The sequence below is a fragment of the Alosa pseudoharengus genome, unplaced genomic scaffold, assembly GCF_046254945.1.
Source record: "Alosa pseudoharengus isolate Yale_2024_CS ecotype anadromous, Long Island Sound unplaced genomic scaffold, YU_APseudo_1.1 YU_APseudo_1.1_scf_18, whole genome shotgun sequence".
Classification (NCBI taxonomy): domain Eukaryota; kingdom Metazoa; phylum Chordata; class Actinopteri; order Clupeiformes; family Clupeidae; genus Alosa; species Alosa pseudoharengus.
In genome coordinates this window covers 20,817,906-20,832,905 of record NW_027468650.1, presented here as the reverse complement: position 1 = coordinate 20,832,905, position 15,000 = coordinate 20,817,906, and the positions used below count along the sequence as shown (strand labels likewise).

At 45.5% G+C, this 15,000-nt stretch overlaps 1 protein-coding gene across 1 annotated transcript in view; it reads right to left on the bottom strand.

Moving 5' to 3' along the window:
• The window catches only part of mpp7a (MAGUK p55 scaffold protein 7a), a gene marked incomplete in the record, with an annotated part of 73,157 nt that overhangs the window by 35,902 nt on the left and 22,255 nt on the right, over positions 1–15,000 (bottom strand). Inside the window, 2 exon segments of the mRNA XM_076290497.1 lie at positions 8,262–8,456; positions 14,874–14,943. Of these exon segments, the coding sequence (XP_076146612.1) occupies positions 8,262–8,298 (37 nt within the window).

Below are 15,000 nucleotides of genomic sequence, written 5' to 3'. Positions count from 1 at the left end.
ACACACACACACACACACACACACGTGCTCGCTCACACTCATGCTCTAAGCGTCGCCCATTAAATCCGTCCCCGTGCAAGTAACCTGTCGTTAAGCAGTTACCGTGGCGACACGGCTTTGGACGAGCTCACAGTAGCAATTTTACAGCTCCGTCTCTCCTGTGGCGCTTGCAGACGTGAGATCATGTTTGGGTGAACGTGTGTGTGTGTGTGTGTGTGTGTGTGTGTGTGTGTGTGTGTGTGTGTGTGTGTGTAGACCCCCAGGATGACCCTAATCGTGCTGGCTTTTGGAGCTCTTTTCACTCAAACTGTCCAGCTGTAAAACCCCAACACACAGTGGTAAAATGCACACACTCACACACTGTGTGAGTGTTCCATCAACACACACTGCTGCCTAGATAAGGAGCGCACACACACACACACACACACACTGACAACAACACAACATGCACAGTGTACACACACACACACAACAAATTGTCTATGAACATACCCTGGGTTTGACATTACTGTATTAGACCACAGGCACAAATCACGACATTCGCAGACACACAAACACACACAGACGCACAAGAGGTAACTGAACTCCTTTGGCAAAATACAGGGCTCTTTTCTAAGCCATAAATGTCTGTTGTGCTGCCCAGCATTCTAACCATCAAAGGTCCCACACACACACACACACACACACACACACACACACACACACACACACACACACACACACACACACACACACACACACACACACACACACAGGGTGAGGTCCCTCATGTCGACAATTCTGTCATATCGAGTCACACACCCGCACCACAGGCCAGTGACAACATCCTTGGAGTGCCACCTCCGCTGTGGTAGTGGCCGTTGCCAGGTGCAACTGAGCGAGCCCTGATTGGCTTTGATATGGAGCGTGTGACAGCATGTGCCTGGACCAGGAACAGAGATCAGAGAGGGCAGTGACCACTCGAGACCTTCAGCGCTCTCTCTCTCTGGGATCAGACACACACACACACAAAAACACACTCACCTTTTAAACTTTAAGGCCCACTAGCTCATGGGACAAAGCTTTAGATATGGAATTTATGTGACTATACAGTCTGCTTAACATACTCAGACACACACACACACACACACACACACACACACACACACACACACACACACACAAAAGGCCTTTGCCAATGCTCAGAAGCCAGAAAGATCCCTTTTAGTTTCACGCTGCATAACATCTAGATTTGTATTCCTCTGCAGGATGGCCAAGAGAGAGAGAGAGAGAGAGAGAGAGAGAGAGAGAGAGAGGGAGGGAGGGAGGGAGGGAGGGATAGACCAGAGAGGAGGGAAGGCAAACAGAGGGGGAAATAAAAACGAGTTCAGGCCTCTCTAGAACTTTATAAACTCCAGAACAGAGGGATGGCGAGAAAAAATTTAGGAGAGAAGAGACAACAAAGGACGAATGGAAATGAACACAGAAGAAACCTGGATGAGAGGCAGGGAGAGAGAGTCTCTGCACGTGTGTGTGTGTGTGTGTGTGTGTGTGTGTGTGTGTGTGTGTGTGTGTGTATGTGTATAAGAGAGAGAGAGACAGAGAGAGAGAGACAGAGAGAGCGAGAGATCGTGTGAAAGCGATTTGGACTAGTAGGAAAAGTGGAGTCCAGCAGTGTCTCTCACATGCTTCCAAAATCAAGCCTTCCCAATTTCTATACACTGGAAAAACACCTTTATAAACTAAACACACACAGTCACACATACATTTGCACACACACACACACACACAGACATAACCCAGGAGCGGTGTCTATGAGCCAGACCTAAATGATCTACCACCTCTGCTTAACACTCATTTCCAGAGGACTCTCACAACCCTCAAAACGTAGTCTGCAGGTCCACACACACACACACACACACACGCTGCCAAGCCTTCCTCTCTTAGGACCCTATGCAGCCAAGACTCCAGGACACGTCGAGGAAATGTCCGACCGATGGTCACATGCTGCTATATGCTCCACTCTGCTCTAATTCCTTATGACCACACACATACACACACATACACACACACACACACACACACACACACACACACACACACACACGCATGCACACACACACACTTTATTTCATTCATACATATGCACATATTTTGTCACAAACACACACACACCTCATTCCAACACACACGCCGCCAATACACACATACAAACCAAAGCCTTACAGAATTACACTAAAGTCATTAAGCAAATCTTATTATATGATAAGAATTCCAATAGAGATATGACATTAAGACTGATAAAACATTATTAATAAATCCTCATTCCACACTTGTTTTAATTTCCTCAGATATTTAGATTGGTGTTAGCTCAACGTTTCAAACATTCACAGCCATTTTTGACAGCCACATTTCAACATTCTTTGTGTGTGTGTCACAAACTTGAACTTGTGTGAGGGGGTATGTGCAAGTGTGCCATGTAGCAACTGACTGGCTTATTTATGTGGAGTTTGTGCTCTACTTCTATATACAACAGAGAAATACTAAAACAGACACACACACACACACACACACGCCACACATACACACACGCGCCACACATATGCACGCACGCACGCCACACATACACACGCACGCACGCACGCACGCACGCACGCAACCTGTTCGGTGCTGTGTGTCCTTTGGATAGAGACTGTGCTGGATATCATTATACCTCTGAAAAAACACACACATAAAATAAAATATAAATAAATGACATTCCTTCTCCCTCTCCTCTCCTCCCCTCGCTCTCGTTCTATCCATTTCTTGTCATTTTCTTCTCCCCGCTTTGCTAAAACAAAGTGGAAATTTTCATTCTGATGTAATTGGAAACAGGGAGCTTTTCCAGTGGCAACAAATCCTTGTGTTACAGTGCCGTGTCCCAGTGGCAAGGAGAGGGGGAGAGAGGGAGAGGAGGGAGAGAAAGAGGGGAGTGGAGGAGAGGAGGGATGGAGGGGGAGAAGGATAAACGGCTGGAAAGCGATAAAGTGCTCCCGTAGCGCACACCGCTGCCACCACTTTAGCCAACACTCTCTCTCTCTCTCTCTCTTTCTTTCTAACGTTCACCCATCTCTCCGTCTCTCACCCGGTCTCTTCCCCCTCAATCCCTTCTTCTCTCTTCCCTCTTGCTCTCCATCCTTCCTTCCATGCCCTCCATCTCTTTCAGTCGCTCCCTTTCCCTCTCTCAGTCCCTCCTCTCCCTCCCTCTCCATCTCTCACTCACTTTCATTTCTATCCCTCTCTCTCTCTCTCTCTCTGACTCTCTCTCTCATTCTCCATCTCCCTCTCTTTCGCCACAGATTCCAGATGCTCGGCATTCTTGACATCAGAATGGAAAAATTTACTGTTAGCCGAGAAGAAATTTAATACGGCCATTCCTGTCATGTCCCTCATAGCAGCGCTAGTGGGCCGCCGGTCTGGGGAAGCCATAGAGCGTCGCAGAGCGATAAACAGTATGGCCCCTCAATATGGCCCTCATTACCTGTTCGCGATTACACAACCAGTCACTTGTTTGAGGAGATCGGCGGAACAATACACACACACACACATAAACACACATATAAAGAAACACACACACACACACACACACACACACACACACACAGACAAGCACAGACACACACTCATAGACAAGCACAGACACAGACACACACACACACACACACACACACACACACACTCATTAGAAAAATAAGTGTGTCTGGTAGAAAGGTTTGCTCTTCAAAAGCTTTCCATGTGTAGTCTTTGGTGTGCCCTTCCTGCTGAGAGGGCCTGGCTCTGCTTATCTTTTAGGCCTGCCGTGGGACCCTTAAAAAGCTGATAGGACAGGCAGGGCCGGAGCGCTGCCGTGCCGTAAACGTCCACGCGGCCCCACCGTGGATCCATGAGCCTCGTCACCTGCTGGAGGATGTGCCGGGCTGGGCTGTGATGGATCTCTCTCAGTGATGTGCTCCACTGTGGACGTGTGCCTTCGGTCATTTGTACTGTTTGAGGACATTCTGGACCTCTATTCAAGGTCATTCTCTGCCATGCTCCCACAATGTGATGCAGTGCTCAAATGCCTCTATAAGGTCATTCTCTGCCATGCTCCCACAATGTGATGCAGTGCTCAAGCTTACTTGTCTTAGATACCTGTGGCTGTATCCCTTGCAGTGATGTGTAAATGTACACTGTGCTATACATCCTGATAATGTCTCGGTCATACTGTGTAATACTTTGTTTATGCCAAAACAGTCGTCCTTTATAGTTCAATAAGGCATGGCACATCAAATCTGTCTGCGTGCCTGATCCTTCAGTGTTTACTTATCTGAGCGCAGGTTGAAAATATGCTACATCAAAAACATTGACAAAAAACACACCTTTTGCAATTGTTTATTTGTGTGTGTGTGTGTGTGTGTGTGTGTGTGTGTGTGTGTGTGTGTGTGTGTGCACGCGCGCTTCATCACAGCGCAGCATAATTCACAACCCAAGGTCCTCTCATATTCTCAAACACGGTAAACATCTTTCCTGGCGACTAAAAAACACATTCAAACAATCATCCCCAAATCCAGTGCACATTTGTTTGATGTGCTGAAAGTCCACGGACCCCTGGTAATAGTGTGTTTGCACGTAGTTCTGTGTGTGCCAGAGAGAGACAGAGTGAGAGTGGAGGAGAAACAGGGACATACACAGAATGAGCTTCCAACAGTGTGTGTGTATATGTGTGTGTGTGTGTGTGTGTGTGTGTGTGTGTGTGTGTGTGTGTGTGTGTGAGAATGTGTGTGTGTGAAAGTGGATACAGTGGTCAGATACTGACTGTGGGCAAGGTCACATTACTAAATTTTACCAGCAGACAAAAGAAATGAGAATATGATGCATCAAGAGAGAGAGAATGATGAAGAAGAGGAGAGAGAGAGAGAGAGAGAGAGAGAGAGAGAGAGAGAGAGAAAAGAGAACGAGAGAGGTGATTTTGAACAGAGAGACCAAAGAAGGAATTTTGGCAGGTCTGTGGTGGCAGAGCTGCCTCAGAGCCGTTTAAAGCACACTTGGACAATTAAATCTTAATTTCCTCCCATTTGGACAGGTGTGTGTGTGTGTGTGTATGTGTGTGTGTGTGTGTGTGTGTGGCTGTGTGTCTGTGTGTGTGTGTCTGTGTGTGTGTGTGTGTGTGTGTGTGTGTGTGTGTGTGTGTGTGTGTAAATATGAACCAGGAGCCAAGAGGTGGCTGGGGAGTTCAGTCAGCTACTATGCCAGGGCAACAATTCTTTCTACTACACATATGTGAAGTTTACATCCATACGTGTACATACACAGACACAGACACAGATACAGACACAGACACAGACACAGACACAGACACACACACACCAAAAGCCTGGTCACTGCTTCATGTGTTTCCAAAGTATTTATTAAATCTCAGATGTTACCCCATGGAGGTGGCACTAAACGTAACTCTACCACACACTCCTTTCTCTTTCATCTTATCTCTTTTACTCTCTCTATCTGTTCCATTCTGTTTTTTCTGCTCCATTCAATCTTTTTCCTTCTTTCTATCTTTCATTCTTTCCTCCATAGTTTCTTCTTTTTGATTTATTTCTTTACTTATTTATTTATTGATTGATTTTCTTTCACTTTTTTCTTCCTGTTAGCTGTGGTTTTAAATATGCAATGTAATATACATTTGATGTAAAATTAAATAAAATATATTTTATTCCTTCTCTTTCTTCTTTCTTTCTTTCTTTCTTTCTTTCTGTGACTTGCTTTCTGCCGAGACAAGAGGCAGAGCTCCAGATTCTTCCATGAGCATTTTCTTACATTCATTTATTAAATCTTAATTGCAAGAAAGATGTGATGAATTAACAAAAGAAAGGGGGACAAAGAGAAGAAAAAGGCCAGAGAAGGAAAATATGGGTTTCACTGTGAGACGTGTCTTGCCTCGATCCAGCCACACATCCACGCCATGTTTATTCAGCAAACACACACACGCACTGACACACACACGTGCACACACACACACACAAACATGCATACAAAAACATGCAACCACATTTAAATGATCAACGTCACAGAGAAAACATGTTTTTTTTTCTCTCTCTCTCTCTCTCTCTCTCTCTCTCTATCTATCTTACAGGCCCTAAAAGTCAGCGTGTAATTAAAAGATCACACACAGCAAATCAGGGCAAGCAGAGTTGTCCCACATTAGATCATCCCAAAGCAGCACACTGGGGCCCACACTTTGACATTTTAAATCGGCTATAAAAGACCAGAGTGACGAAATGACCAAATGACGTTCTGGACCAGGATAAACGCACGGCTACTCATCAGTCCAAACCAAGACAGCTAACAGCGCCTGCGGTCGGTGTGTGTGTGTGTGTGTGTGTGTGTGTGTGTGTGTGTGTGTGTGAGAGAGTGTGTGTGTGTGTGTGTGTGCGCATTTGTGATTGTGTGATGCGAGTGACGCATGTAATCATTCAACAGTCACACACACACTTTCTGGGTGTTTCTGTAGTGGTTTGGAGCGCACCACGTCAACTTAGCTGAAACAAATGTAGAATGTTTAGGAAGCAGTCACAAATGTAGAATTAAGACATAAATCATGTCTGAAACACTCATGACAAACAGATTTTAAACCAGTTCCAATGTTGATGTTGATGACAAAACTGCTTAAAGTCCTGTTTTGAATCTTTAATAAGACATTTGCCATCTCACTCTCACATACAGTACACACAATTGGAGAGCGCTCAACCATCCAACAAATAATCACTCCGTCTCTCTCTCTCTCTCTCTCTCTCTCTCTCTCTCTCTCTCTCTCTCTCTCTAGTAATACCTCCAGTGCCGCTCCACTCCTGTTCTTCTTTCTCTTCACTCTGCTGAGACTTCAGTCTAACATCCCCCCCGCCCACACACTGTTTGTCTGTATTTATGTCATCATTATCTGTCTCTTCCGTGCAGTGTTTTTTATTTCACTCTCTCCATCTCTCCGGCCTGTGCTCGTATTTCAGAGTGTAAGCAGCAGGCGAGGCGAGGCCAGGCGACCCTCTCTGTTTGGGGACAGAGGGGACCATACATGTTTGATTTGGAAAGAAGGACACTGCCAGTAATTGCCTGAAATGACTATAATCGTAATTGATGGTCTGGCTTTCCACTTTGTCTATACAAATTTCCACAGCGAGTACGTAATCGCCAGTGCACGCCATGTCTACAGGCCAACCACCGACACACTCTTTATCCATCAGAACCCCTTCTTCTCTCTCGCTCTCCCCCAACTCTCTCTCTCTCTCTCTCTTTCCCTCTCCCTTCCTCACGGGCATCGTTTCCTCACAAACACACAGACACACACACACCTGCACCAACAGAGACGCAGACAGACGCACACGCAGGCAAACACATATAGACAGGCACTAACAGGCCCAATGGGTCTCCGTGCACTAACACATCACCGTAATCGCCCGCAGGAATGCGAGAGCTCGCGGCGGAGGCGGCCTCGGGGACACGTGTGTATCCGTGCGTGACTGACATGGACGGTAAGGCCGAGCGACGGCACCACAAGCGGCTCTGCAAATCGCCCTAGTGAACTGTGACATTTTCCTGGAGGACATTCTTGAAGCGTTTAAAGTTTTATTTTTTTGGACTGAGCCATAATGTTGCAAGACATGGTGACTCATCTTTACTGTATAAATGAGATTATTGATCCTTTCTCATGTCCAGCTAGAATGTTTTTATTTGTTTGAATTGAATTAAATGACCATGGCCAAGGCCATGTCTGTGTGCTAGCTGTGTATTTGAATTCTGTTTTAACTAACTCTTGGACAATTGCTACAGCATATTCACAGTATTGTTTCAATAACGTTCAAAAACTATTTGATGGTAGGAATTCTTCACTGACTCATAGTCTTCACTGACTCAAAGTCACATATGAAGTACTAGGTTCTGTTAAGGTTCTCAGGTTCTAGCTTCCCACTATGAAAATGAGGTTGCCCAGAACAGATTCTTCACAGTCCTGAAGTGTTCCTCATTATGGAAAACTACTGTAGAGCTGCTGGCCAAAATACCATGAATGAGGTTCTGCAAAGACACTTTTACCAGAGGGTTCCAAGGCAAACCATTATTGGCTCCTTCATGGAAACATTCAGTAGAAACCATCAGGGTTCCTGGTTCTGTCTTTTTCATAGTGCTATATGCCATAGGCCATGATGAGTGTAGGACAGGAGTGGTTGTTGATAAATGATTGATTGGTATTGATTTGGGCGATTGATTGTGCTCACCTGGCTCATTGCCGGCTCCCGTTGAGAGGGCGGGCATGGTTTCTGCGCTGTGGGTCCCCACAACTTCCTGTCAGTCACACACTGTTGCCACGGTGATTCAGCGCTGTGTCCACGGTGTTGCTTGTGTTTTCGTCAAAAGGCACACCCCCAGTCAGACCGGCTCATTGTCTTTATACCATGAAATGTTGAAGAAAGCTGTAACACACACACACACACACACACACACACACACACACACACACACACACAAACATTAATACATGTATAGCAAGAACAGTGTTTAAATGACACACATACAAGCTGCAACAATGCAGTAAGCACTGACTGATGTTTATCCTTCATTTAACAAATAAACGACAGCTAATCAAATAAAAGAAAATGCTTTTTTCTGACTCCCTCACACACACACACACACGCACGCACACACACACACACACACACACACACACACACACACACACACACACACACACACACACACACACACACACACACACACACACACACACACACACACACACACACACACACACACACACACACACACACACACACACACACACACACACACACACACACACACACAAAGAGTTCTGTGGAGAAGTGGCTCCTGAGAGAAACATCGCTCAGTGTGATGAAGAGGCCCCACAGGTGGACCCCCTCTGACCTCTTGAACTCCACATGACCTCCAGCAGGTGCTGCTACTGCAGTAAGTAAAAACACCTCACACACACACACACACAGCCTGAGTGCTCTGATGAATACACATACACACCAGAAATGCTCTCATGTGTGCAGACACACACTGACAGAGCGCAGTTCGCTACGCAGGAAAAACAGCCCTATATGGTACATGTGTCCACAGAGAGAGACTGTGTGTGTCAGGGTGTCATGTGGGATGAAAGGAGAGCTGTTTAACTGGCCAGAGGAAATCAAAAGGCAGATGGACTGAAGGAGGGAGAGAGAGAGAGAGAGAGAGAGAGAGAGAGAGAGAGAGAGAGAGAGAGAGAGAGAGAGGACAGAGGTGAGGGAGGTGTCCCATCCAAAGCAAACTTCTCACTGGACTGGCTTTCGCTTCTCTTCTCTATCTGTCTAGAGGATAGAAACATCTGCCCACTCTCTTTCTCTCTTTCTCTCTCTCTCTCTCTGTGTGTGTGTGTGTGTGTGTTTGCGTGACTGTCAGTGGCAGAGGGTTCAAGTGTGCTCTGTACAGTTAGTATGTCTGTGTGTGTGGGTGGGTGGATGCATTGGCCAGAGTGCAGATGACAAAGAGCATCCATGGAAAGATTGCACCTCATTTCAGTTAAGGCTCACACCCTCAACCCCTCACACACACACACACACACACACACACACACACACACACACACACACACACACACACACACACACACACACACACACACACACACACACACACACTCTCACAAACAGACACACAGACACAAACTACCAATACATCTGGAAAACAAGACAACAAATGAGACCCTGAGGCCCAAGATTAGAGAAGCAGACATTGGTGTTGATGTTGGTGTGTGTGTATATATAGTACTACATATACCAGATAAGCACACAGACTTAACACACACACACACACACACACACACACACACACACACACACACACACACACACACACACACACACACACACAAACACAAATAAAGTCATAACAGAATGAATGGAATCTTGGCCAGGGAGATAATGGATAACGGGATGAGGGAGTGAGCTGGGCAGGAGACGGAGAGGGAGAGGGAGAGGGAGAAGGAGATGGAGAAGGAGAAGGAGAGAGGAGGAAAATAGGAAGATGGAGTAGAGCAAAAAGACATCGTCTCCAATAGTTCAAGAGAGAGAGAGAGATGATTTTTTGAAGGTAAATGGGAATTCCAAGGCGTATTTTTCCAAGCGGGGGCTCTGGGAAAGGCCAAAGAGCGCACTTTAGAATGGAGCTCACCTCCACCCTTTAGAGCACCCTGGAGAACTCTCAGCAGACCCCCAAAACACAGAGAGAGGTAGAGGAAGAGGAAGAGAGAGAGAGAGAGAGAGAGAGAGTGAGAGGGAGGGGGAGGGTGAAAGAGAGAGATAAGGAGATGGAAAAAAGAGGGAGAGCGTGAGTGAGTGAATAAGTGGATGAGTGAGAGAAAGTCCTGGGAGGGTGAAAGTCTGAGGGGAGTGAGCACCTTACTCCTCCATGGCTCTGCCTCTGTGTATATATCACACAGTATCAGGTTTGGAGACTAATCTGCAATGTGGAAAAAAGGGGGAACCAGAAACACCTGATTGCAATGAAAAACTGCTGCATGCTCCAGCTGTGTGCGTGTGTCTGTGTGTGTGTGTGTGTGTGTGCGTGTGTCTGTGTGTGTGTGTGTGTGTGTGTGTGTGTCTGTCTGTCTGTCTATCTTCACCTGTTCAAGGCAGTGATCTGCTGGTGCCACCTACTGGTAGAGTTCAGCTATTGCATCATCATCATCTCCAGGCAAACAAGTCAACTGTATTTCACTAACCTCATGAACCAAATTGAAAACCAGTTTGATAGAAATCAGAAATATAATAATAATAATAATAATAATAATAATAATAATAAAAAACAAAGACAAAATAGTGCCATCATTCTAAACCCATGTCTACATTTATACTGAAGATTTCAAGATGGATTTCTTTTCTGAAAGTATGTTTGTTGAGGGCAATTTTCAGGTACAATTCAGTAGAATTTTGATGCAGTTCAATAAAATCACTGCTATACTTTTACACATACAAAGCAATATTTCTAAAACTAAAACATACATCATCATTTCATTGGGCCGAAATGCATAGATGACAATAAAATATCTATCTAAAATCTATACATTTGACAACATCTCAACAGTGTCAAGGTGTTCTTCAGGCTTGAGTTAAAAGAGCATAACAAAGACATCATTCTTCAATCATGTCAAATGTGAGGAGTGCTTTTTTATTTTATTTGAAAATAATCTCCTCTTCTTCTCCTTTCCTTTCCTTCCACCCTCTGATCTCCACAGAAACACTGGCCTGAGCTGGGCGCTGTTGTTAAATTCATGGCGTGTCACAAGCATGTGCATGCTGTTTTAAGAGTACACACGACTGTATATTAAGTGTGTGTGTGCGTGTGTGTGTGTGAACAACCATAAAACTCACGCAGTGACAGAGAGCACTCACTCTTCCAGTTAATAAAACACAAGGCCAAATATTTGCACCCTGATGCAAATAGAGCAAGAGGTGGCATGTGCACACGCACATACACACATAGACAAATGTGCTCACAAACACACACGCACGCGCACACACGCACACGCACACGCACACACACACACACACACACACACACACACACACACACACACACACACACACACACACACACACACACACACACACACACACACACACACACACACACACACACACACACACACACACACACACAATATGCTCTTGGCCTTGTGAATACAGTAATCGTGCGACTTGGTGATAAAAGTAGCTCCTTCGCGTGTAGTGGGCTTACTTTTCTTATTTCATCAATATAGCCTGACTCAAAGCAAACATAATTCTCACAAATGTTTGCCGTTCAACTTAAATGTTGCCATAAAGACACACAGACACACGCGGCCTTGAGAGCCTCTGTGGAAAGCGCTGTTTCTCACCTCCTGCACTAGATGGCACCATATCTGTGGACTCTTCCAAAGGGACAAACTACCTGTAGCTTCACCTCAGGATTTACACTTGAAGTAGCCCCACTACAAGGCAAGAGTGTTTATGGAAAAAGAGAATGGAGTCCAAGTGGGAACAAAGGTGTGAAGGTGTGAGTCTGTCTGTTCGCGCTGTCGCCATTGTTTATGTGGAGGTGCCAAACAGGTTGTTTTAAGTTGTAGGGGTGATAATGGAGTCAGCCAGCTGGAGGATGGCCTCACGCTGAGAGCTCTTAAACGGTCATCTCAGGAGTCTGGTGAATGTCTCATCCTGGAAAGGGTCAGTGAAGGGCCTTATCTAACCTCCCTGCTATCACAAAATAGTACAAAGAAACTAACCATTCCAACACATATTTTGTGTTGAATAGGTTTGGTTCCAACTCAGCGCTGTTATTGTTCACCCCAGTCAGTAAAGACTGATCTTCAGACGCAAAACTGATCTCAACACCAGTGAATGTAACAAAGTGACCGTATTCGTCTGATCATTTCTACCACTGGAATGTAGGCTAGATTACTGCATCTTATGACTGTACAATGTAAAATAATGTATATCCTCATGCTCAGATTCAGACATGCCATTACAAGTGGTGGGCCTATCGCATTACTGGGCATTCCTGACTGGTGTCTCCACAGAACAATCTCTGACTTTAAATCTGACAACATGGCGGAATGATTTTGACTTCATTTATATCAAATGGAAGGGCATGAGGACATGTCTTCTTACAGTCATGGCTCTACACAGACATTTACAGTCACGTGGCTATCGGTCTATTAGTCTGCTATTGGGCTACTGACAAGCCACGTCTGGGAGAATGCTTTGAGCTCTCGGCGCACATTTCTTTCTATCATATTGCAGCGAACTTCTGCTGTCATCTCTCCATTTCTCTCATCTGTCTTAATCTGCAGTACTGCAGTCTCAGAGGATGAGAGATTACTCCGTGCGGATGGGGTCTGCAATGGAAATGCAGTCTTTTTCAGTCTCCCTCTGAACTCAGTCTTTTATACATTCATTCTAATGTTGCATATTCAATTGTCTCTTTTCCATTTCCGCTTGGTTTGAAGAAGCTCTTGTCTGTACTGCACGTTCTTCCCAGGGGACTCCCTCCACTGCTACTAGTCCCCCATGCCTGTTTTCAATTGAGATATCAAGGCAACACATAATGATGATCCCAATTTAGCCCAAATCAAAAACAAGGCTAGGATTATAAACCAGATGCATGGATCAAAGCGGGACAGGTCAGAACGCATTAGAGATCCCAGCAGGTTGATGGGAGAGTACTGTAGCTGGACCGGCACTCTGTGTTGAGCACACGTGAGCTGGTTCTCCGAGAGGCCATGCAGCGGACACTTGTGAGTGCTGGCCCAGGGACAATAAAGGTTACCTTATCTCATCACGGGGACACACTAAGCAGCTTGAGCCCAGATGGACAGGGCCGAAGGCCATTCCTCTCCACATCATCTTTCCGTTTCACTCCTTCTCGGCTCATCCTCTCTCTCTCTGCCCTTCTTTTAGTCTCATCCTCTCCTCTTCCTTCTTCGTCAACTCTCCCTCTTTCCTCCACTCTGGATGACTTCATCTCACCTCCCCTTTCTTCTTTATATCTCTCTCTCTTTTTCTCTCTCTACATGGCCCTGAGACTTAATTTAAAACTCATTACTCTATCCTTGCCTCCCTCTCTCCTAACCTTGCATATATGCTTCCTCCAAACACACAACCCTATAAGCAGTCAGGAGGGAGAGAGAGAGAGAGAGAGGGACCATGGGTGACAGAGAGAGACAAAGACAGAATACTGACTTAGCTATTCGTAGAGAATGAGCTCCTCTAAATTATTGAGACAACATAATGTGTGACTAGAGAACCAGACACTCTGCTGAAGCCTCTAGCCTTACCACAGTTCAAAGGTCAACTCTAATAGGCTGAGTCCGCAATCTGGAAACATCAGGAAGGCATGCGTTCATCCCCAGTGCATGCACTTCACATGTGACTCAGAACTCCCCCTGTCAATGTATGGTTAACAGAAGCGACGCATAGAACCACCACGCTACAGAAGTAATATAAATGACCTTCTCCAAGCGGGAGGGGCAACTTCATCTATAAAGGGTTCTGTTGCTGTGTGATTTGTTTGACCGGCCAACCAGGTAATTATACTCTTCAATGGACTAGTCAGGTGCGCCAGGTGCAGCCGGTTGGGGGGTGGGGGGTGGGGGGGTGGGGGGGGGGGGGTGGGGGCACCTGTGGCAAAGAAAACAGAGAGGCGACACTCCCATAAGAAACCATGGAAAAAGATGGCAGCGCTTTGCCATGCCAGTTTATGGGAGTTTTGGAGCTGAAAACGGCCAATCACTTGGTCAGTAGGCAATGAGTTACTAGTGTACGCCCTCCAGCATCCAGAAATACATCCCACCCTCCTGCGATACAGCCATTCAGCATAGTTTTTTTTGGAACTATTGATCGTGTGGCGGCAACATCAAAGAGTGTCGCTACTCTCTCTTTCTATGGCTCTGCACCTGCGGAAATCAGCTCATTGCTTACCCTGACATTCACGTACTTGAATTTTTTTTTTATTGTTAGCATACTGGACATACATGGAATATTGTTATTTCCCATTCCCTAAAATACTTCAACGCTAAAGTAAAATACTGCCATATTGTGTTGTTATATTAATATTATATGCAACTTCTAACTTTACTATTATCTACTTTAAAGCCAAAAGAACAATTTGGGGGTTGCTAGCACACACACACACACACACAGCCTGAGTGCTCTGATGAACACACACACACACACACACACACACACACACACACACAGTCTGATCAAAACCGGTTTCTCTGTAAAACAATCATAGACCATGAGAAAGTAGAACAAACAATGGACAGGAAAGGGGAACACACACCCAATACTGACCAGTTTAAACCTGAAACACTGGAGTCTTTAACGGCTGGCGCGGTTCATGTCACTCCAGAAACACACACACCTGGAAGGAGAGATAGATGGAGCAAGACAGAGAGAGAGAGAGAGGAAGACAATAAGC